Source organism: Triticum dicoccoides, chromosome 4A, assembly GCF_002162155.2.
Source record: "Triticum dicoccoides isolate Atlit2015 ecotype Zavitan chromosome 4A, WEW_v2.0, whole genome shotgun sequence".
Lineage (NCBI taxonomy): Eukaryota > Viridiplantae > Streptophyta > Magnoliopsida > Poales > Poaceae > Triticum > Triticum dicoccoides.
The window spans coordinates 638,321,464-638,343,200 of NC_041386.1; the positions used below are offsets into that span (position 1 = coordinate 638,321,464).

Here is a 21,737-nt window from a genome sequence, read left to right on the forward strand (position 1 = left end):
GGAACCGTCCGACGAGGATACGTCGATACGGGCTTGGGGCGGACTGCATAATCATATTCGACGTTAGGAGAAGCAGTGCAACAAAAGTATGCTATGAGTTACTCTGGTATCCGAATACTTACGACTTCGCCAGGGGCTTGGCCCTGAGCAGCCACTCATCTTCGCCGTCGGCGGCGGTGGTGGAGCAGTCCGGAAGGAGAGTCCTTCCCATCTTGGACCCTTCGGCCTCCCCGGTTGGGGCGGCCTTCCTTTTCTTGTCTCCCCCGGCTGGAGGGGGAGAATCTTCATCTTCCTTCTCTTTGTTTTCACGGGAGGAGTGCATCTCGGAGTTATCGGACGATGTGTCCGATACCACCTGGCGCCGGGAACTCTTTCGGGTTCATGTGGCCTTCTTCTTGGTCTTCCCCGGCACCTGATAAGGAGCTGGAGTCCGCATCTCCGTCAGGAGAGCGTCTGCAGGTTCTTCGGGCAGAGGGGCCGGACAGTTAATCTGCTCCGATGTCTCCACCCAGTCCTGTCAAAGGCATGGGAGCTCAGACCCCGCACATGGTTAAGCTATGGGAAATAAAGACCCTACCCGGTGTAAAGAACTTACCGGATTCGCAGGGCGCTTCACGCTTAACCCACGGTCCTCGGTAAGAGAAGGGGGGACCTCGGCGCCTTTGAACAACACCTTCCAGATGTCCTTATGCATCGTGTCGAAGAGCTCGCGCAGAGTCTGGTGCTGGGCCGGGTCGAACTCCCATAAGTTGAAAGCCTGTTGTTGACACGGGAGGATCCGGCGGAAGAGCATGACCTGGACTATGTTGACAAGCTTAAGTTTCTTGCTTGTCATGTTCCGGATACACTTCTGGAGTCCGTCTAGCTCCACCGATGAGCCCTAAGACAGGCCCTTCTCCTTCCAGGAAGTGAGCCGCGTGGGGATTCCGGATCGAAACTCGGGGGCTGCCACCCAGTTGGTGTCGCGCGGCTCGGTGATGTAGAACCACCCCGATTGCCACCCCTTTATGGTCTCCATGAAGGAGCCCTCGAGCCATGTAACGTTGGGCATTTTGCCCACCATGGCCCTGCCGCATTCCGCTTGTTGGCTGCCTACTACCTTCGGCTTGATATTGAAGGTCTTCAGCCATAGGCCGAAGTGGGGCCGGATGCAGAGGAAAGCCTCGCACACGACGATGAACGCCGAGATGTTGAGGATGAAATTCGGGGCCAGATCATGAAAGTCCAGCCCATAATAGAACACGAGGCCGCAGACGAATGGATGGAGGGGAAACCCCAGTCCACGGACGAAGTGGGGGTGGAAAACCACCCTATCGTGAGGTTCCGGGGTAGGGACGATCTGCCCCGTGGCTGGCAGCCGGTGCGCGATATCCGCGGCTAAGTATCCGGCTCCACGTAGTTTTTTGATGTGTCCCTCCGTGACGGAGGAGGCCATCCACTTGCCTCCCGCTCCAGACATGTTTGGAGAGAGTTGAGGAGAATGATGTGGACTTGGGCGCTGGAGCTCGAGTGCACGAAAATGGATGAGCAAGGAGGAAGAAGGCGTGGGTAGAAGAAGGTGAAACCTTATCCCTTTATAAGGGCGGACGAAACTATGCGCCCCCACCAACCTGGTAAAACTCGCTTATCCCCCAAGCGCCGTAATTGATGGCGCGGTTGGGCTACCCACGTCCGTGTTGATGGGAATCCCGTAATAAGGGGACACGATCTCTGCTTCGACAAGACCTGCCAAGGAAACCGCCTCGCGGAACACACTGAGATAGGTTAGGAAAAATGATTCGAATAAAGACCTGGTTGTGGTGTGATGCCACGCTATGGGGTACGTCAGCAGATCAGATTTGTGGAAATATTATTCTCTCTATGGTGGTATGTGGAACTTGTTTTGCAGAGTCAGACATGATCCTCGTGTTCAAAATCTTCTATGAAGTATTCGGAGGAGGAACCCGCCTTGCAATGCCGAAGACAATCTGCGCGCCGGACTCATCGTCATTGAAGCCTGGTTCAGTGGCTACTAAGGGAGTCCTGGATTAGGGGGTATCCGTACAGTCGGACTATATCCTTTGGTGGGACTGTTGGACTGTGAAGATACAAGATTGAAGACTTCATCCCGTGTCCAGATGGGACTCTCCTTGGCATGGAGGGCAAGCTTGGCAATATAGATATGCAGATCTCCTTCCTTGTAACCGACTCTGTGTAACCCTAGCCCCCTCCGGTGTCTATATAAACCGGAGGGTTTTAGTCCGTAGGACAACAGACAATCATACCATAGGCTAGCTTCTAGGGTTTAGCCTCTCTGATCCCAAGGTAGATCAATTCATATTATCAAGAATAATCAAGCAGGACGTAGGGTTTTACCTCCATCAAGAGGGCCCGAACCTGGGTAAAACATCGTGTCCCCTACCTCCTGTTACCATCCGCCTTAGACGCACAGTTCGGGACCCCCTACCCGAGATCCACCGGTTTTGACACCGACAATGCTTATCAAGAATGTAGCACTTTGAGCCGAAAACTCGAAAGTATCCAACTTGTGGTTTGTTACCGTGAGGAGCTCGTATGCCGTCTTGCCGAGTAGCTTGTGAAGATACAAGCGATTTGTTGCATGACAAGTTGTCTCAACCGCTTCCGCCCAAAAGTGTTTTGGCGTCTTGTACTCATCAAGCATCGTTCTTTGCCATTTCGATGAGTGTCCGGTTCTTCCTCTCAACAACTCCATTTTGTTGAGGTGTGTACATAGCCGAGAACTCATGTGAAATCCCTTCTTCGTTAAGAAAGGTATCCACATTTGCGTTCTTGAACTCCGTTCTGTTGTCGCTTCGAACCTTCTTGATCTTCACGCAAAATTGGTTTTGGGCCTTCCTAGTGAAGTTTTTGAAGATCTTTTGGACCTGCGATTTGTCATCAAGAAAGAACACCCATGTAAATCTTGAAAAATCATCAACTATGACTAGTCCAAATGAGTTACCACCGAGACTCTTGTAGGCATTTGGACCAAAGAGATCCATGTGAAGTAGCTCGAGTGGTCTTCTCGTGGTCATGATGTTCTTTGCGCGATGACTTCCTCCAACTTGTTTCCCTGCCTGACAAGCACTACAAAGTCTATCCTTGTCAAATATAACATCTTTTACTCCAAACCTTTAATAAGCTTGTCAAGGTTTCGCATACCAACATGACCTAATCGTCTATGCCATAACCAACCTTTAGAAGATTTAGCAATTAAGCAAGTTCTAGGTTGAGCCTTTTTAGTGAAATCAACAATGTAAAGATCACCTCTACGTATACCGGTAAAGACCATTTTACGATTGTCTCTATGAAACACTTGGCAATCTACTTTAGTGAATAGAACATTGAAACCGAAATCAGCAAGTCTAGATACTGAAAGTAAGTTGTACCCAAGAGATTCAACGAGCATGACATTTTGTATGGAGCTATCATGTGAGATGACCACCTTACCGAGGCCAACCACCTTACCCTTTGAGTTATCACCAAAGGTGACATATTTTCGAGGGCCGCTATTTTCAGGGAGCTCACGGAACATATCTTTATCTCCGGTCATATGATCAGTACATCCACTATCGAGAACCCATTCCTTTCCTCCGACCATGTAGCCGCGAAGATTTGCCACAAGACCAAAGTGTCTCATCGCATCATCAAGGTCATAGTCACTATCATCATCATCCTCATCAGAGTATCCATGTTCAACATCATCTTGTGATTGATCAATTCCTAAAGAGGGTAATTCATTAGATAAATGATCATTTCTATAGTTATCTTTATGAATTCTAATAGCTCTGGAAATGATATTTCTAATGATTCCAACATCTCCTTTGGCACTCGTAAGATTAGTGAGCTCAAATAAGCAGTCACCAAAATTGGGATCATTGGAATTCATCTTAATCAAGGCAATGGATTTATGGAGAATTTCATCTAGATCTAACAAGGAATAATTTGGAAATAGTTCCTCAAGAAATTTCCATATGGTGTAGGCACACTTAATAGTAGGCAAACATCCAATCAAGTTTCTAGGCAAGCCTCTAGTGATAAGATTAACAGTTCTAAGATTGCGAATCATGTCAATTGACTCATCAAGGGTAGGATGCATGGGATCAACATGAGGTGCACAAGGGCTAGCAATATACTTGTTAAAATGATATTCATTGAAAATCTCAAGCATTTCATTTTTCCACTCATGAAAATATTCTCCATCAAGAATAGGCACTCTACGTCTAAGACTCCCCAAAGTAGACTCATCTATCTTCCTCCATTGGTGTTTAAACCAAAGCAATGGAGACTAATGCTCTGATACCAATTGAAAGGATCGAGAAGAGGTGTCTGGAGGGGGGGGGGGGTGATTAGACACTAGGTGCTAAAAGTTACAGTTTTTAAATTCTTTAGGTTGAAGTGGATTTTTGGCACAAGTTGAACAAACACAATACATATCAAGCAAGCATGCAAAGAGTGTATGAGTAGCGGAAATTAAAGCATGCAACTTGCAAGAATGTAAAGAGAAGGGTTTGGATGATTCAAACGCAATTGGAGACACGGATGTTTTTGTCGTGGTTCCGATAGGTGGTGCTATCGTACATCCACGTTGATGGAGATTTCAACCCACGAAGGGTAACGGTTGCGCGAGTCCACGGAGGGCTCCACCCACGAAGGGTCCACGAAGAAGCAACCTTGTCTATCCCACCATGGCCATCACCCACGAAGGACTTGCCTCACTAGCGGTAGATCTTCACGAGTAGGCGATCTCCTTGCCCTTACAAACTCCTTGGTTCAACTCCACAATCTTGTCGGAGGCTCCCAAGTGACACCTAGCCAATCTAGGAGACACCACTCTCCAAGAAGTAACAAATGGTGTGTTGATGATGAACTCCTTGCTCTTGTGCTTCAAATGATAGTCTCCCCAACACTCAACTCTCTCACAGGATATGGATTTGGTGGAAAGAAGATTTGAGTGGAAAGCAACTTGGGGAAGGCTAGAGATCAAGATTCATATGGTAGGAATGGAATATCTTGGTCTCAACACAAGTGTAGGTGGTTCTCTCTCAGAACATATAGGTTGGAAGTGTAGGTTTGTTCTGATGGCTCTCTCCACGAATGAAGAGGAGGTGGAAGGTTATATATAGCTTCCACACAAAATCTAACTGTTACACGTAACTTTCCAAACTCGGTGGGACCGAATGATTAAACTCGGTCGGACCGATTCAGCAAAGCTAGTGACCGTTAGGGTTTTTGGTGGGACCGACATGCAACTCGGCACGACCGATATGATTAGGGTTAGGGCATAACGTAATCTCGGTGAGACCGATTACACAAACTCGGTGAGACCGATTTTGGTAATAAGCTAACCAGAGAGTTGGTCAGTTAAACTCGGTGGGAGCGATCGCTCATTTCGGTGAGACCGAAATGTTACAAAAGGGAACCAGAGAGTTTACATTGCAGTTTCGGTGGGACCGATCGCAAGTTTCGGTGAGACCGAAAGTATTGCAATAGGCAACAGAGAGTTTGCAATGCCATCTCGGTGAGATCGAGATCCCTATCGGTGAGACCGATTTGCCTAGGGTTTGTGGCAGTGGCTATGACATTTGAAACTCGATGGCGCCAGATAGAAAGAATCGGTGGGGCCGAGGTTGACTTTTGGTTTAGGTCATATGTGGATGTGAGGAAGTAGTTCAGGGTTTTGGAGCGTATCACTAAGCATTTTGAGCAAGAAACTCATTAAGCAACACCTCATCCCTCCTTGATAGTATTGGCCTTTCCTATAGACTCAATGTGATCTTGGATCACTAAAATTGAAAATGTAGAGTCTTGAGCTTTGAGCTTGAGCCAATCCTTTGTCCTTAGCATCTTGAAGGGGTTTCACATCCTCTAGTCCATGCCACTTCACTGTTGAACTTATCTGAAACATACTAGATACAAATGTTAGTCCAACAAGAGATTTGTTGGCATTAATTACCAAAACCACCTAGGGAGCACTTGTGCTTTCATGATGACCATGTGTAGCTCCGGGATGGCCACGTTGCTGGTCGCAGAGGGGCCCAACATGGTTTCCAGGCTCTCCCATTGCCGCTCGTCGGGGTGTTCACAGAGTCCTCCATTACCCGCCTCATGAGTCGGGCCTCATCCTCCTCAGTCATGGGAGCTGGCGGTGGCGGGGACGGAGATGGCGTCGGCGTGATGCCACGCACACGCCTACGACCACGCGTTTGGGGCGGGTTGTCAGCAAGAGCCGGACGCGGGCGACATGGGCTTGGAGGATGTCCGGTAAAAAAGGATTGCCGCCGCAGGTCGGGAGCCACGTATCCCACAACGGTGAATCCATGGCGTACATGGGGGCGTGGAGTAGATCTGGTGGCAGGCGCCCACGGCGTCGGTTGATCTCGTCGCGGAGCCATGTATCCAACAACTACGGATCCATGGCGTACCTGGGGTCATGGAGGAGATCTGGTGGCAGGCGCCCGTGGCGTCGGTTGATCTCGTTGTGGAACCACGTATCCCACAACGACGAATCCATGGCGTACCTGGGGGTGTGGAGCAGATCCGGTTGTAAGCGCCTGTGGCTTCAGTTGATCTTGTCGCGGCGGGCGCAGCCGCTCACCAACACTGGTGGAATTGGCACGCGATCCGCGAAGAGATGCCGATTGTTCGGAGGTGGACATCTCCCCGCGGTAGCGGTGTCGTCATCTCCCATAGCGCCGGAAGATGTCGATGTGGACGTACGACTTATTGCAGTTGCTGGCCGCTGGCGGCACGATCTCAAATGCGGGGAGGAGGAGGTGGTGCGGGCGGGGAGGACCTGATGGAGTGGCGTCGACCAAAGGAGGAGCCGACCTCGTGGTCGTGCTTCCCCTTGGTGATCCAATGCCAGCCCATGACACCGACGGGGAGGTGGGCGAGTGGGATGCGACGACGGTGAGTAGGGTTTGCTCGTGTCGGGGCTTGAGGAGGCAACCCAGCTAGGAAGTGGATGTTATGGAGTGGCTGGTCCATGGCTTCCACATCAAGAAGGATGATGACCCACTGTGCCCGACAGCTAGGGCCCGCCGTGCGCATTGATTTTGCACGGTGGAGGTAGGTGGATGGCCGCCACGCGTCCCCGAGACGGACGGCGAGCAAGCGCATGGGCGTCCGTTCGACATCCGCGTGGACGCAAACTGGCGCCAGGAATGGACGGTCCGGATGCCAAACGACAAAAAATGCGGATGCAGCTGCGCGCTGGGCTGTGTCGTATGTTTGTTTCGGCCTAAGCGGACATGATGGTTCCTATGTTGGAGTTGGCCTAAGGACGAATCCTATATAAGCCCGCATGCGTCATACAGGTGAGGCTTCGCTGAAGGCGTCCCATCCGACGCCCCTGTTTGGGCCGGACCATAGTCGGCTTCACTGTTTCCATCTCTTTTATGTTTCTTTTTTTTTCCTTTTCTGTTTTTCTTTTTCTTTTCCAGTTTATATCCATATTCTTTTCTTTATGTTTTTCCTTTATTTTTTCAATTTTTTTGTGTATTACAAATGTTCATTGTGTAATAAGAAAATGTTCATAGTATATTACAAAAAGGTTCACTGTGCATTATAAAATGTTAATTGTATATTAAGAATTTGTTCAACGAATACTACAAATGGTCACTGTATATTTGAATTTTTTCAGTGTATATTACAAAAAGTTCAATGTGTATAAAAAATTTGTCCAATGTACATTACACAAGTGTTCAATGCATATTCAAACATTGTTCCATGCATATTTGAAAATTGTTCAAAATGTTCCATGCATATTTGAAAATTGTTCATCATACAATAAAAAATGCTCATCGTGTATTCTAAATTATTCTCAGCGTATATTTTCATATATTCAAAATATCTGAAAATAAAATCCGAGAATAAAACGTGACGCTTACAGTGAACCGAATGGTACAGTATCGTCCCGCTACATTGTTCCAGCACATGGGCCGACCCAGTTAGATGGACCCGGTGCGAGGCCAGAGCTTCGTGACGCGCACATGGGTTCTCGGTCTAAGCGGCCGGGTGACGCTGCGCGGGCCGACAAGTGTTGCAGGCCCAATGCGTTGCTGCGTGAATGCGGGCCAGGCCGTGCCGCAAGCCCACTCGCGCCGGGAATGCGTGCAATAATAAACCCTAGCTCGAACAACCTGTCCCGGCCTCTACCTCCGGCGCTACCAGGTAAACCCTCGCTCGCCCGCTCCTCCGTTCGCCGACACCGCCTCGCGCAGCCATGGCCGGCGGCGGCGACCACCCGGGCGCCAACAAGCGGAAGCGCGAGGCCGCGGGGAGGCCCAAGGCGCCCTCCAAGGGGGCCGGCCCCGGCGACGCCGCCAAGCGGAAGAAGACCTACGACGCCCCCGCCGCCAAGCCCAAGCCGCAGCCCGTCACCGCCAAGGAAAAGCGGGTCGCAGCCAAGGTATTTTAACGGCGCTCCTTTCCTTTTGCCGTGATAGCCGGAGCATGGGTGTTGGTTTAGAGTGTCGGCTGCTGCTGCTTGAGTTTGAGCTGAAACTGTGGACTGGCGTTGGTTGTGGCAGGAAATGTCCGAGTCCAGGAAGATGAAGCGGAAGCCCAATTACAACCTCGAGAAGGTAATCTACGCTATCCGCTCTGTATGCTCAGATTATGCATGTGCATCTCAACTCCTGGCTGTGCGTCTGATCACGTTTCCTTGTATGTTCAAAGTTCAGATTGCACTTGCTGCATACTCCCTCCGTTCCAAAATAGATGACCCAACTTTGTATTAACTTTGTACTAAAGTTAGTATAAAGTTGGGTCATCTATTTTGGAATGGAGGGAGTACATAATAATCAATCACTTAATATTGCTTGTAGCCTAAACCAAAATAACAGAAATCTGAGTGTTACATCTTCTGGATTTTTAGTTTTGGACTTGAGTTATGCTGATAGCATTACTTAATTTTGATAGTGAAGCAAAAACTGGTTTTGATCCCAGTAATCCCAGTAATAGACAGTAGCAGTGCCTGCTTGAACCGTCTCCTCTGTTTGTGATGATTCAGCACCATACTTTGGGCAACTCTGACTTGGTGTGCTGTCGACCCCTAATATTGACAGGAACTCGCAGTACTATGGGAAAAGATGAGATGTCGTGATGTGAGCAAGGAGAATAGATCCAAGTAAGTGTCACTATTAAAGTCTTGTTAGTTGCAACTTATGTTCAACTTCTTATGCTGATGGGTTTGTCATCATCTCTACAGGCTAGTAACCGAGGCTCTCCGTAAAATGGATGGCAAATATTTCGAAATTGCTGGATCCCATGTAACCGCACGTGTTCTTCAAGTAAGTTGACGATGATCAGTCTTTATGAGTGCGCTGCTTATGGTGTTTTGGTGCTTATTCCGATAGCCACCATTCTTTTTCCAGACATGTGTCAAGTGGTGCTCACAGCCAGAGAGGGATGCTGTTTTTGTTGCCCTGCAGCCACATTTGCTCCATCTTTCTCGCAAGAAATACGCTGTTTTCCTTGTGAAGAAGCTCATAAAACTTGGTAAATTTCTCCATGATTTGCTAAAAACTCGTATGGGTTCATATGTGAGAATGTTGGTCGTTTATTTGATAACCCTTGCTTGGCTAACATACCTTTTTTTGTGTGACTGCAGCCACTAAAAAACAGCTTGCCTTGTTCATCTCTTCCCTTCATGGTCATGTCGCTTCTCTACTTCGTCACACAATAGGAGCCGCAGGTATGTGTTGCTATGTGTTATTGTCATAAGGGGTAGGAACTTGTCGTTTATAAGAGCAGCATGAGTTAATTGTTGAATGCCATTGTACTCATGCGTTTCTATTTGCTATACAAGTAAAGGGGTGGTACATGGTAATCTCACATTGAGATGCACTCTTTCTTGCAGTTGTTGATTGCACCTTTCATCAGGCGACGCCGCCTCAGAAAAGAAGTTTGTTGTTGGAATTGTACTCCACTGAGCTTCAGCTGTTCAAAGACTTGACTGAACAAAAATCATGCAGGTTGGTATTTAATGTCTTGTCATACATCTGCTTTGTAGTGTCCTGTTAACTTTTGTTACATCTCTGTACAAAACTTAACTTGGGCGGAGGGAAATATTTTTGTGGTCACCCATTTATCCTGCCATCGGTGGCTGCAGTTATTTGTCTAGTTCAATATACTAAAGTTCAACTTTCTTTTTCAGTTTGTTAGAAACAATTTCCAAGCTTGGACTACAGAAATCATCTGTCCTGCAGTATATGACTACTGTTATCCAGCCACTTTTGGAGAAGGGTATTGTTGAGTATTCCATAGTTCACACGGTCATATTGGAGTACTTAACAATTGCGGATAAGGTAAATGGATTTCATTGACGTGATTGTCCTATCTTTATAACAAAGCTCTCCTTTTTTGGTGAAATGTTTCTTCAGTATATCGCACTATCTAATATATGCATGTGTTTTGTAGACATCAGCCTCGGACGTGATTCGTCAGTTAATCCCCCATCTTACCCAAGGGTCATCTGTCGTAGATGGAGATGAACTATCAGGGGTCGCTGAAGTACCAACGAAATCAAAAGCTAAGAAGAAAAGATCTTCAGAACCACTTCTCATTCGGATCATGCAGACGAGGGAAGGTTTAAAAATAGGACTTGCTTGCCTCAAGCATGGCAGTGCGAAGGTACATTTTCTTTTTTCTTGTCTCTTTCCATTTTCTTATTTGTATCTAAAAGAGAGAGATTTCAGAGTGATCACTTGGTTTAACTTTGCCCACTCATCTGCTTTTTCCAATGTTTATCTATTAATAACTTATGTAGATTTCAGAGACACTAAATAGTCATGCAAATTGACCCGTGCATTAGTTAGTGCCTCATGCTGCATACCCAGTAGTATTTCTTTTCATTCTTGCTTATTCCAGTAGTATTTCTTTTCATTCTTGCTTATTTCCAGTGTGGTTTTGTCATTTAACATGGTAATGCATTTCAGGATAGGAAGAAAATTATCAAAAGCTTGAAGGGGCAGAATATGAAGCTTGCTCTTGGTGATTATGGATGCCTTGTAAGTGATGTCTATATATGTAATACTCCCTCTGTTCACTTTTATAAGGCCTTAAAGACATTTCAGACAATGTGCAAAATAGCCTATTTTCAGTTGTCTGAAATGACTTATAAAAGTGAACGGAGGGAGTAGCTTATTTTAGTGTTTAAATAGGATGGTACTGTGTAAATTTTATGCTTTAACCTTTATAAACATTCTCCTATCCACAGTAATTTCAGATGGTTTTATGCTTCCAAGTGGTTAATCATCAACTAAACTAACATTTCTTATTTTCTCCAGTTCCTTGCTTGTCTTCTCTCCATTGTTGATGACACAAAACTTGTTACTAAGGTTAGCCAGCACCAATCGTTTGCTTGAAGCAAGTGTTATGCTGCCATTACAAGCAATCTGAAGAGGCAGCCGTTCATGTGCTTATTATAGCTTACTTTCAATATTTGTAGGTTGTAATTGATGAGCTGACAAAGCATTTAAAGGAACTCATATTTGACAAGGTAAAAGGAATAACGAGCTTCTGATATCCTTATTTTTATTTGCTATTAGTTATACCCACATGAGAGATGAGACTGTTTATGATTGAGCTCCTTGCTGGAACAGAACGGGAGACGCCCATTGCTGCAGCTACTTCACCCACTTTGCTCACGTTATCTGACTCCGACTGATTTGAATTGTCTGAAGTACAGTGTGCCTTCCCTTGTTTCAAAGGCAAGTTACCTACTCTATTAACTGTTAAGTACTTTGAAGAGAGACAGGCCCCCAGAAATTTGCTTTTTTTTGTTTCAGGATGAGGCATCAGAGAGTGCTACTAAAGTTAACTTGGATAGTAAGTTGGATGATGTAGCTGACAAAGAACATGGGGGTTCAGAAGACACACTGGTTGCATCTGATAGCAAGAAGGACCCGTTTAAACGGCGGCAAGAACTGTTGGTGAAAAGCGAGCTTTTTGAGGTGATACTTGTAATATGTATTTAACTTTTTATTTATTTATTCAACATTATTTCTTTTGTAGTATGTAGTTTTCCACCTCAAGAGATCTACATTTATTGTTGCAGTAGTTTAGTACTCCCTCCGTACAAAAATAAGTGTCGTTGATTTAGTACAAAGGTAATATAAAGTTGTACTAAATCAGCGACACTTATTTTGGGATGGAGGGAGTATGATTTAAAGGTGACCATTTGTCAAAGAAAACCTAGTCGCAACATTACTCCGCCCCCATTAGTCACATAACACCCTGATCCCGACATTACTATGCTCCCACAGTCACGTATCCCCTAATCCAAGCAATAATGTAGGTGTTATTTTTCCTTTGCAGGTTCTCATCGAGACTTGCATTGAAAATGTTGGAGAGTTACTTAGAACAAACTTCGGCAAAGATGTATTATACGAGGTAATCTCCTTGGTCAATGCTCCATGCTTCTACCTGTACCTGTATAGCCAGTATCTTGGGAGAATATTCATTCATCTATGCTATTTCTTTGTGAAAGGAGCTACTTGTGATAAATATGCTTTTACTTCCATGACCATCACAAGAGACGAGCATTGTCCCTGATTATTATTTGACAATTTGAAAATATTCTTATGAGTTGATGGGACCTTTTCTCTGGATGTGCTGGTCCTTATGCCCGTGCGTAGTATTACTGTTATTCACTGTTCCTTCATGATGAATCAACCTCCTGTAAAAGAAAACGGCACTCCAGTCTACACACAAACCTACTACCTTAATGACTGTTTTCTTGGTCTAACTCTTGATACAAATGAGTAATTGACTATTGAAGAGCTTCATGATTGCACCTGCTGAGATTCTGTATTCCCAATTTTCCAAGGTTGCTGTAGGTGGAAAAAATAATGTCTTGGAGGGGGTCACCGACAGGGTCCACGTGCTTCACAATGCTATAGCTTCTGACGCAGCACGCCCGAGGACAGAAGATGTTGAGCACGCCTTTGATAACTACCACTCGAGCCGCGTAATCAGAAAGATGATACTTGATTGCCCTGAGTTTGCCGCTACCCTATGGAAAAAAGCCCTCAAAGGGAAGTGCAAGTCATTTGCAGATGGATTCAGGTACCTCAGAATGACTCGTCATCGATATGTCAGTTGTTTAATCTGTTCATCTAGTTTGTGGACCATGGAAATGCGATGAATAAAATTTCAACTATTTGTTGCAATTTACGCACAACATTGCACTGCTGAGGTTGTATTTTGAAGGATGAAAAAAAGGAATCATGCGCTGATACTCTGTTGAACTTGTTGGTCGCTGCTGCAGCTCCAAGGTGGTGGCTGCCTATCTGGAATCTCCGGATTCCAAGGTGAAGGATCTTGCGAAATCCGAGGTGCAGCTGCTCATCGACGGTGGCATACTGAAGAATCCAGACCATAAAGCAGCGGAGAAGAAGTGAGTCTTCTCTCGACGGGCCTCTCGCCATCGCCAGCAACACAAGCAGGCCAAGGCGGCGTCCGTGCTTGCCTGTTGTGGATGAAAGAGTGTAATACATACATCCGTGGTCATCCTACTCGAGGTGTATGTTCAATTTTGGCACTGGATACCAATGGACTCGAAATACATACAGTCGTTAAGGGTTTAGGTTAATACTTGACTGTTACTGGGGAGGTTTGCTGCGATATATTCGTGTGATGTGGCATAAGTTTGACCGTTCGCCATCACATCTAAGCAGACGATGTGACCAAAGTAGATTTCATTTGCATATTGGCATGCTAAAAGCTGCACCTCTCGCTGTGTGCTGCTGTTGAGAACAAGGTCCACGATGCATTCTCCACCTGATCCACCTTTAATCTGAAAAAGAAAAACCGGTGTTTAGAAAGTTAGCTGCTAAGGTTTGTTGTTGCCATATCAGATATTGATGGAACATGGATTTCATGGTGGTTCTGCAATTAGCTTGACTTTTTCTCTCTAAAATCTTCAATTCCGTTTTCATGTCACCCGAGCTAATGCAGAGGGGAAAGAGAGAACAGAGAGGAGTGGAGGACGAAGAATAGCATGTACATCAACATGATCCCAATACAAGTAATTTGGAAATTTCCAAAATTTATGTGAGGCAATGTCAGCTCACGTGTCATATATGGCGCGGTTCCTTTACATTTTAATCCGGCGAGTTGCCTCATGACATGAAAAGTACTTGGGGAATTTGTGTTTTCCGCGATAGCTTTAAACCTCGAGATAGTTAGAACATGTGGCTCCTCAGATGTCCAAAAGTCACAAATTTTTGCATGCACCTTGCCCACATGAGCATCATGGATGCCTAAAGTTTTTAGTTTTTTTGTGGAAATTATTCACTATTATTTCAAAAATTACTATTCACCATGCGTAGATGAGCCTTGGCACCGTTTTGAGTTGTCGAAACATGTGTGACATTTGAGAAGAAGCATACCAGGGGCATTTATAAATTATCTATTTATCCCAAATATGACGAAAATTAAGCAATTTTTGCATAACAATTCCTCAAAGTGCTCTCACGTGCAATATTGATGAAATTGCAAAAAATACTCTCTTTAATTGTGGTATTTTTCTTATGCCTAGTAATTCACTATTATGCAAAGGCCATTTTGTGCCGTGTGTCTAATGAATTCACTCATGGATATCATGTTCTTATCTCCAACAACTAGCTTATGTCCGCGAGCTTCTTTGTGGATGCAAATTGTGATGAATATTTTCCACTTAGAAACTTATACACGCCAGAAACTGCTTTTCTTTCATTGATAACCTTATTCCTTGCTGGTCACTTATTCATTTCTTTTTGGTTTTTGATGGATGCAGTAAGAGGGTGTGCTATGACTTACAAGTGCTTGTATGTGTTGCATATATATATTTGCACACACATGTGTTTTGAACGTATTTTGGACTCATCCATAAAATAATGATCTTACTGGATATCTCCATTTATATCTTGTCCAAAATTTATTTTTTTGGATCTTTTGTATGCACGATTCACATGTTTAATGCTTATTCTCATATCATCTTGTTTTGTTCCATTTATAAATCCTGAATATAGCATAATTTTTTCCGATTGTTCGTAAGGCCAACTCCAGCGCATGACCCCAAATGGTCCGGTAGCGTCCGTTTGGGAGTAAACGGACACAAACCGCGTCCCAAAGCACGGGAGCAAACGGACAAACATCTGTTTTTTTGTCCACCGCCGGTCCATTCCCGACCCAAAATGGGGCCGCGTTTGCGTCGAAACAGACATCGTGCGGACGGGCAAGATGCGTGCCCTTGTCCTCCCCTGGCCTGCCTGTTAGGGACACATCGTGGCCACTTTCCCTCTCATTCCCCAAAACTCTCCCACACTCCCCATCCCCTCCCTCTGATAACCCACAAGTATAGAGGATCACAACAGTTTTCGAGGACATAGTATTCAACCCAAATTTATTGATTCGACACAAGGGGAGCCAAAGAATATTTGCAAGTATTAGCAGCTGAGTTATCAATTCAACCACACCTGGAGATTAATTATCTGCAGCAAAGTGATCAGTAGCAAATTAGTATGATAGTTTTGATAATAGTAGCCACAACAATAGTAAGAGTAACAGTGATAGCAATCATTTTGTAGCAAGTGTAACAGTAACAATAGCAGTACTAACTTTGTTGGGGAACGTAGTAATTTTAAAAAATTTCCTACGCACACGCAAGATCATGGTGATGCATAGCAACGAGAGCGGAGAGTGTTATCTACGTACCCTCGTAGACCAAAAGCGAAAGCGTTAGCACAACGCGGTTGATGTAGTCGTACGTCTTCACGATCCGACCGATCAAGTATCGAACGTACGGCACCTCCGAGTTCAGCACACGTTCAGCCCGATGACGTCCCTCGAACTCCGATCCAGCCGAGTGTTGAGGGAGAGTTTCGTCAGCACGACGGCGTGGTGACGATGTTGATGTTCTACCGACGCAGGGCTTCGCCTAAGCACCGCTACAATATTATCGAGGTGGACTATGATGGAGGGGGGCACCGCACACGGTTAAGAGATCAATGATCAATTGTTGTATATCTAGGGTGCCCCTGCCCTCGTATATAAAGGAGCAAGGGGGAGGCCGGCCGGCCCTCCATGGCGCGCCCCCAAGAGGGGAATCCTACAAGGACTCCAAGTCCTAGTAGGTTTCCACCAAAAGGGAGAGAGGGGGAAGGAAGGAGAGGGAGAGGGAGAAGGAAAGGGGGGCGCCGCCCCCCCCTTCCTTGTCCAATTCGGACTCAAGGGGGAGGGGGCGCGCGGCCTGCCCTGACCGCCCCTCTCTCTCTCTCCACTAAGGCCCATCGAGGCCCATTAGTTCCCCCGGGGTTTCCGATAACCCTCCGGCACTTCGGTTTTATCCGAAACTTCTCCGGAACACTTCAGGTGTCCGAATATAGTCGTCCAATATATCAATCTTTATGTCTCGACCATTTCGAGACTCCTCGTCATGTCCGTGATCACATCCGGGACTCCGAGCAACCTTCGGTACATCAAAACACATAAACTCATAATAAATCTGTCATCGTAACGTTAAGCGTGCGGACCCTACGAGTTCGAGAACTATGTAGACATGACCGAGACACGTCTCCGGTTAATAACCAATAGCGGAACCTGGATGCTCATATTGGCTCCCACATATTCTACTAAGATCTTTATCGGTCAGACCGCATAACAACATACGTTGTTCCCTTTGTCATCGGTATGTTACTTGCCTGAGATTCGATCGTCGGTATCTCAATACCTAGTTCAATCTCGTTACCGGCAAGTCCCTTTACTCATTCCGTAATACATCATCCCGCAACTAACTCATTAGTTGCAATGCTTGCAAGGCTTAAGTGATGTGCATTACCGAGAGGGCCCAGAGATACCTCTCCGACAATCGGAGTGACAAATCCTAATCTCGAAATACGCCAACGCAACAAGTACCTTTGGAGACACCTGTAGAGCACCTTTATAATCACCCAGTTACGTTGTGACGTTTGATAGCACACAAAGTGTTCCTCCGGTAAACAGGAGTTGCATAATCTCATAGTATAAGTTATGAAGAAAGCAATATCAACAAACTATACGATCAAGTGCTAAGCTAACGGAATGGGTCAAGTCAATCACATCATTCTCCTAATGATGTGATCTCGTTAATCAAATGACAACCCATGTCAATGGTTAGGAAACTTAACCATCTTTGATCAACGAGCTAGTCAAGTAGAGGCATACTAGTGACACTCTGTTTGTCTATGTATTCACGCATGTATTATGTTTCCGGTTAATACAATTCTAGCATGAATAATAAACATTTATCATTATATAAGGAAATAAATAATAACTTTATTATTGCCTCTAGGGCATATTTCCTTCAGTCTCCCACTTGCACTAGATTCAATAATCTAGATTACACAGTAATGATTCTAACACCCATGGAGCCTTGGTGTTGATCATGTTTTGCTCGTGGAAGAGGCTTAGTCAATGGGTCTGCAACATTCAGATCCGTATGTATCTTGCAAATTTCTATGTCTCCCACCTGGACTAGATCCCGGATGGAATTGAAGCGTCTCTTGATATGCTTGGTTCTCTTGTGAAATCTGGATTCCTTCGCCAAGGCAATTGCACCAGTATTGTCACAAAAGATTTTCATTGGACCCAATGCACTAGGTATGACACCTAGATCGGACATGAACTCCTTCATCCAGACTCCTTCATTTGCTGCTTCCGAAGCAGCTATGTACTCCGCTTCACACGTAGACCCCGCCACAACGCTTTATTTAGATCTGCACCAATTGACAGCTCCACCGTTTAATATAAACACGTATCCGGTTTGCGATTTAGAATCGTCCGGATCAGTGTCAAAGCTTGCGTCAACATAACCATTTACGATGAGCTCTTTGTCACCTTCATAAACGAGAAACATATCCTTAGTCCTTTTCAGGTATTTTAGGATGTTCTTGACCGCTGTCCAGTGATCCACTCCTGGATTACTTTGGTACCTCCCTGCTAGACTTATAGCAAGGCACATATCAGGTCTGGTACACAACATTGCATACATGATAGAGCCTATGGCTGAAGCATAGGGAACATCTTTCATCTTCTCTCTATCTTCTGCAGTAGTCGGGCATTGAGTCTTACTCAACTTCACACCTTGTAACACAGGAAAGAATCCTTTCTTTGCTTGATCCATTTTGAACTTTTTCAAAACTTTGTCAAGGTATGTGCTTTGTGAAAGTCCAATTAAGCGTCTTGATCTATCTCTATATATCTTGATGCCCAATATGTAAGCAGCTCCACCGAGGTCTTTCATAGAAAAACTCTTATTCAAGTATCCCTTTATGCTATCCAGAAATTCTATATCATTTCCAATCAGCAATATGTCATCCACATATAATATCAGAAATGCTACAGAGCTCCCACTCACTTTATTGTAAATACAGGCTTCTCCAAAAGTCTGTATAAAACCAAATGCTTTGATGACACTATCAAAGCGTTTATTCCAACTCCGAGAGGCTTGCACCAGTCCACAAATGGATCGCTGGAGCTTGCACACTTTGTTAGCTCCCTTTGGATCGACAAAACCTTCCTTGCATCATATACAATTCTTCTTCCAGAAATCCATTTAGGATTGCAGTTTTGACATCCATTTGCCAAATTTCATAAAATGCGGCAATTTGCTAACATGATTCGGACAGACTTAAGCATCGCTACGAGTGAGAAAATCTCATCATAGTCAACACCCTGAACTTTGTCAAAAACCTTTTTTCGACAAGTCTAGCTTTGTAGATAGTAACACTACTATCAGCGTCCGTCTTCCTCCTGAAAATCCATTTGTTTTCTATGGCTTGCCGATCATCGGGCAAGTCAACCAAATTCCATACTTTGTTCTCATACATGGATCCCATCTCAGATTTCATGGCCTCAAGCCATTTTGCGGAATCTGGGCTCACCATCGCTTCTTCATAGTTCGTAGGTTCGTCATGGTCTAGTAACATAACTTCCAGAACAGGATTACCGTACCACTCTGGTGCGGATCTTACTCTGGTTGATCTACGAGGTTCAGTAACAACTTGATCTGAAGTTTCATGATCATCATCATTAACTTCTTCACTAATTGGTGTAGGTGTCGTAGAAACCGGTTTCTGCGATGAACTACTTTCCAATAAGTGAGCAGGTACAGTTACCTCATCAAGTTCTACTTTCCTCCCACTCACTTCTTTCGAGAGAAACTCCTTCTCTAGAAATGTTCCAAATTTAGCAACAAAAGTCTTGCCTTCGGATCTGTGATAGAAGGTGTACCCAATAGTCTCTTTTGGGTATCCTATGAAGACACATTTCTCCAATTTGGGTTCGAGCTTATCAGGTTGAAGCTTTTTCACATAAGCATCACAGCCCCAAACTTTAAGAAACGACAACTTTGGTTTCTTGCCAAACCACAGTTCATAAGGCGTTGTCTCAATGGATTTCGATGGTACCCTATTTAACGTGAATGCGGCTGTCTCTAAAGCATAACCCCCAAATGATAGCGGTAAATCAGTAAGAGACATCATCGATCGCACCATATCTAGTAAAGTACGATTAGGACGTTCGGACACACCATTACGCTGTGGTGTTCCGGGTGGCGTGAGTTGCGAAACTATTCTGCATTTTTTCAAATGAAGACCAAACTCATAACTCAAATATTCTCCTCCACGACCAGATCGTAGAAACTTTATTTTTCTTGTTACGATGATTTTCAACTTCACTCTGAAATTCTTTGAACTTTTCAAATGTTTCAGACTTATGCTTCATTAAGTAGATATACACATATCTGCTTAAATCATCTGTGAAGATCATAAAATAATGATACCTGCCGCGAGCCTTAATATTCATCGGACCACATACATCAGTATGTATGATTTCCAACAAATCTGTTGCTCGCTCCATCGTTCTGGAGAACAGAGTCTTAGTCATCTTGCCCATGAGGCATGGTTCGCAAGCATCAACTGATTCATAATCAAGTGATTCCAAAAGCCCATCAGCATGGCTTTTCTTCATGCGCTTTACACCAATATGACATAAACGTCAGTGCCACAAATAAGTTGCACTATCATTATTAACTTTGCATCTGTTGGCTTCAATATTATGAAAATGTGTATCGCCACGATCGAGATCCAACAAACCATTTTCGTTGGGTGTATGACCATAGAAGGTTTTATTCATGTAAACAAAACAACAATTATTCTCTAACTTACATGAATAACCGTATTGTAATAAACATGATCCAATCATATTTATGCTCAACGCAAACACTAAATAACACTTATTTAGGTTCAACACTAATCCCAAAAGTATAGGAAGTGTGCGATGATGATCATATCAATCTTGGAACTACTTCCAATACACATCGCCACTTCACCCTTAACTAGTCTCTGTTCATTCTGCAACTCCCGTTTCGAGTTAGTACTCTTAGCAACTGAACCAGTATCAAATATCTAGGGGTTGCTATAAACACTATTAAAGTACACATCAATAACATGTATATCAAATATAGCTTTGTTCACTTTGCCATCCTTCTTATCCACCAAATACTTAGGGCAGTTCCGCTTCCAATGACTAGTCCCTTTGCAGTAGAAGCACTTAGTCTCAGGCTTAGGTTCAGACTTGGGCTTCTTCACTTGAGCAGCAACTTGCTTGCCGTTCTTCTTGAAGTCCCCCTTCTTCCCTTTGCCCTTTTCCTCAAAACTAGTGGTCTTGTCAACCATCAACACTTGATGCTCTTTCTTGATTTCTACCTTCATTGATTTCATCATCATGAAAAGCTCGGGAATCGTTTTCGTCATCCCTTGCATACTATAGTTCATCACGAAGTTCTACTAACTTGGTGATGGTGACTAGAGAATTCTGTTAATCACTATTTTATCTAGAAGATTAACTTCCACTTGATTCAAGCGATTGTAGTACCCAGACAATCTGAGCACATGCTCACTGCTTGAGCTATTCTCCTCCATCTTTTAGCTATAGAACCTGTTGGAGATTTCATATCTCTCAACTCGGGTATTTGCTTGAAATATTAACTTCAACTCCTGGAACATCTCATATGGTCCATGACGTTCACAACGTCTTTGAAGTCCCGATTCTAAGCCGTTAAGCATGGTGCACTAAACTATCGAGTAGTCATCATATTGAGCTTGCCAAACGTTCATAATGTCTGCATCTCCTCCTGCAATAGGTGTTGGGGATCGTAGCAGAAATTTAAAATTTTCTACGCATCACCAAGATCAATCTATGGAGTAATCTAGCAACGAGGGGAGGGGGAGTGCATCTACATACCCTTGTAGATCGCTAAGCGGAAGCGTTGCAAGAATGCGGATGAAGGAGTCGTACTCGCAGCGATTTAGATCGCGGTTGATTCCGATCTAAGCGCCGAAAAACGGCGCCTCCACGTTCAACACACGTGCAGCCCGGTGACGTCTCCCACGCCTTGATCTAGCAAGGGGAGAAGGAGAGGTTGGGGAAGACTCCGTCCAGCAGCAGCACGACGGCGTGGTGGTGAAGGAGGAGCGTGGCAATCCTGCAGGGCTTCGCCAAGTACCGCAGGAGAGGAGGAGGACTTGGGAGAGGGGGAGGGCTGCGCCAGAACTTGGGTGTTGCTGCCCTCCAAACCCCCACATATATATAGGGGCAAGGGAGAGGGATCCCGGCCCCCTCAGATCCAATCTGAGGAGGGGGCGGCGGCCAGGGGGTTTGCCTTGCCCCCCAAGGCAAGGGGGCGCCCCGCCTTTAGGGTTCCCCTT

The 21,737-nt window shown here is 45.0% G+C and overlaps 1 protein-coding gene across 1 annotated transcript; it reads left to right on the forward strand.

Moving 5' to 3' along the window:
* Window positions 1-8,162: 8,162 nt before the first annotated feature.
* Window positions 8,163-13,715, forward strand: LOC119287601 (pumilio homolog 24-like). The gene is made up of 17 exons (XM_037567174.1): window positions 8,163-8,413; window positions 8,535-8,588; window positions 9,072-9,133; window positions 9,215-9,296; window positions 9,381-9,504; window positions 9,617-9,700; window positions 9,866-9,980; window positions 10,163-10,313; window positions 10,426-10,638; window positions 10,944-11,015; window positions 11,295-11,345; window positions 11,456-11,506; window positions 11,610-11,717; window positions 11,796-11,960; window positions 12,325-12,399; window positions 12,836-13,074; window positions 13,277-13,715. Exons 1-17 carry the CDS (start codon window positions 8,228-8,230, stop codon window positions 13,407-13,409), a joined length of 1,965 nt encoding a protein of 654 aa, XP_037423071.1. The 5' UTR covers window positions 8,163-8,227; the 3' UTR covers window positions 13,410-13,715.
* Window positions 13,716-21,737: the final 8,022 nt, after the last annotated feature.

Bases quoted from the DNA above. Each gene is read 5' to 3' on its own strand.
- LOC119287601 (XM_037567174.1), top strand. From the start codon at position 8,228: ATGGCCGGCGGCGGCGACCACCCGGGCGCCAACAAGCGGAAGCGCGAG. The intron at 8,589-9,071 runs GTAATCTACGCT...TAATATTGACAG, and splicing joins CCAATTACAACCTCGAGAAG to GAACTCGCAGTACTATGGGA. The intron at 11,507-11,609 runs GTAAAAGGAATA...TTGCTGGAACAG, and splicing joins AGGAACTCATATTTGACAAG to AACGGGAGACGCCCATTGCT.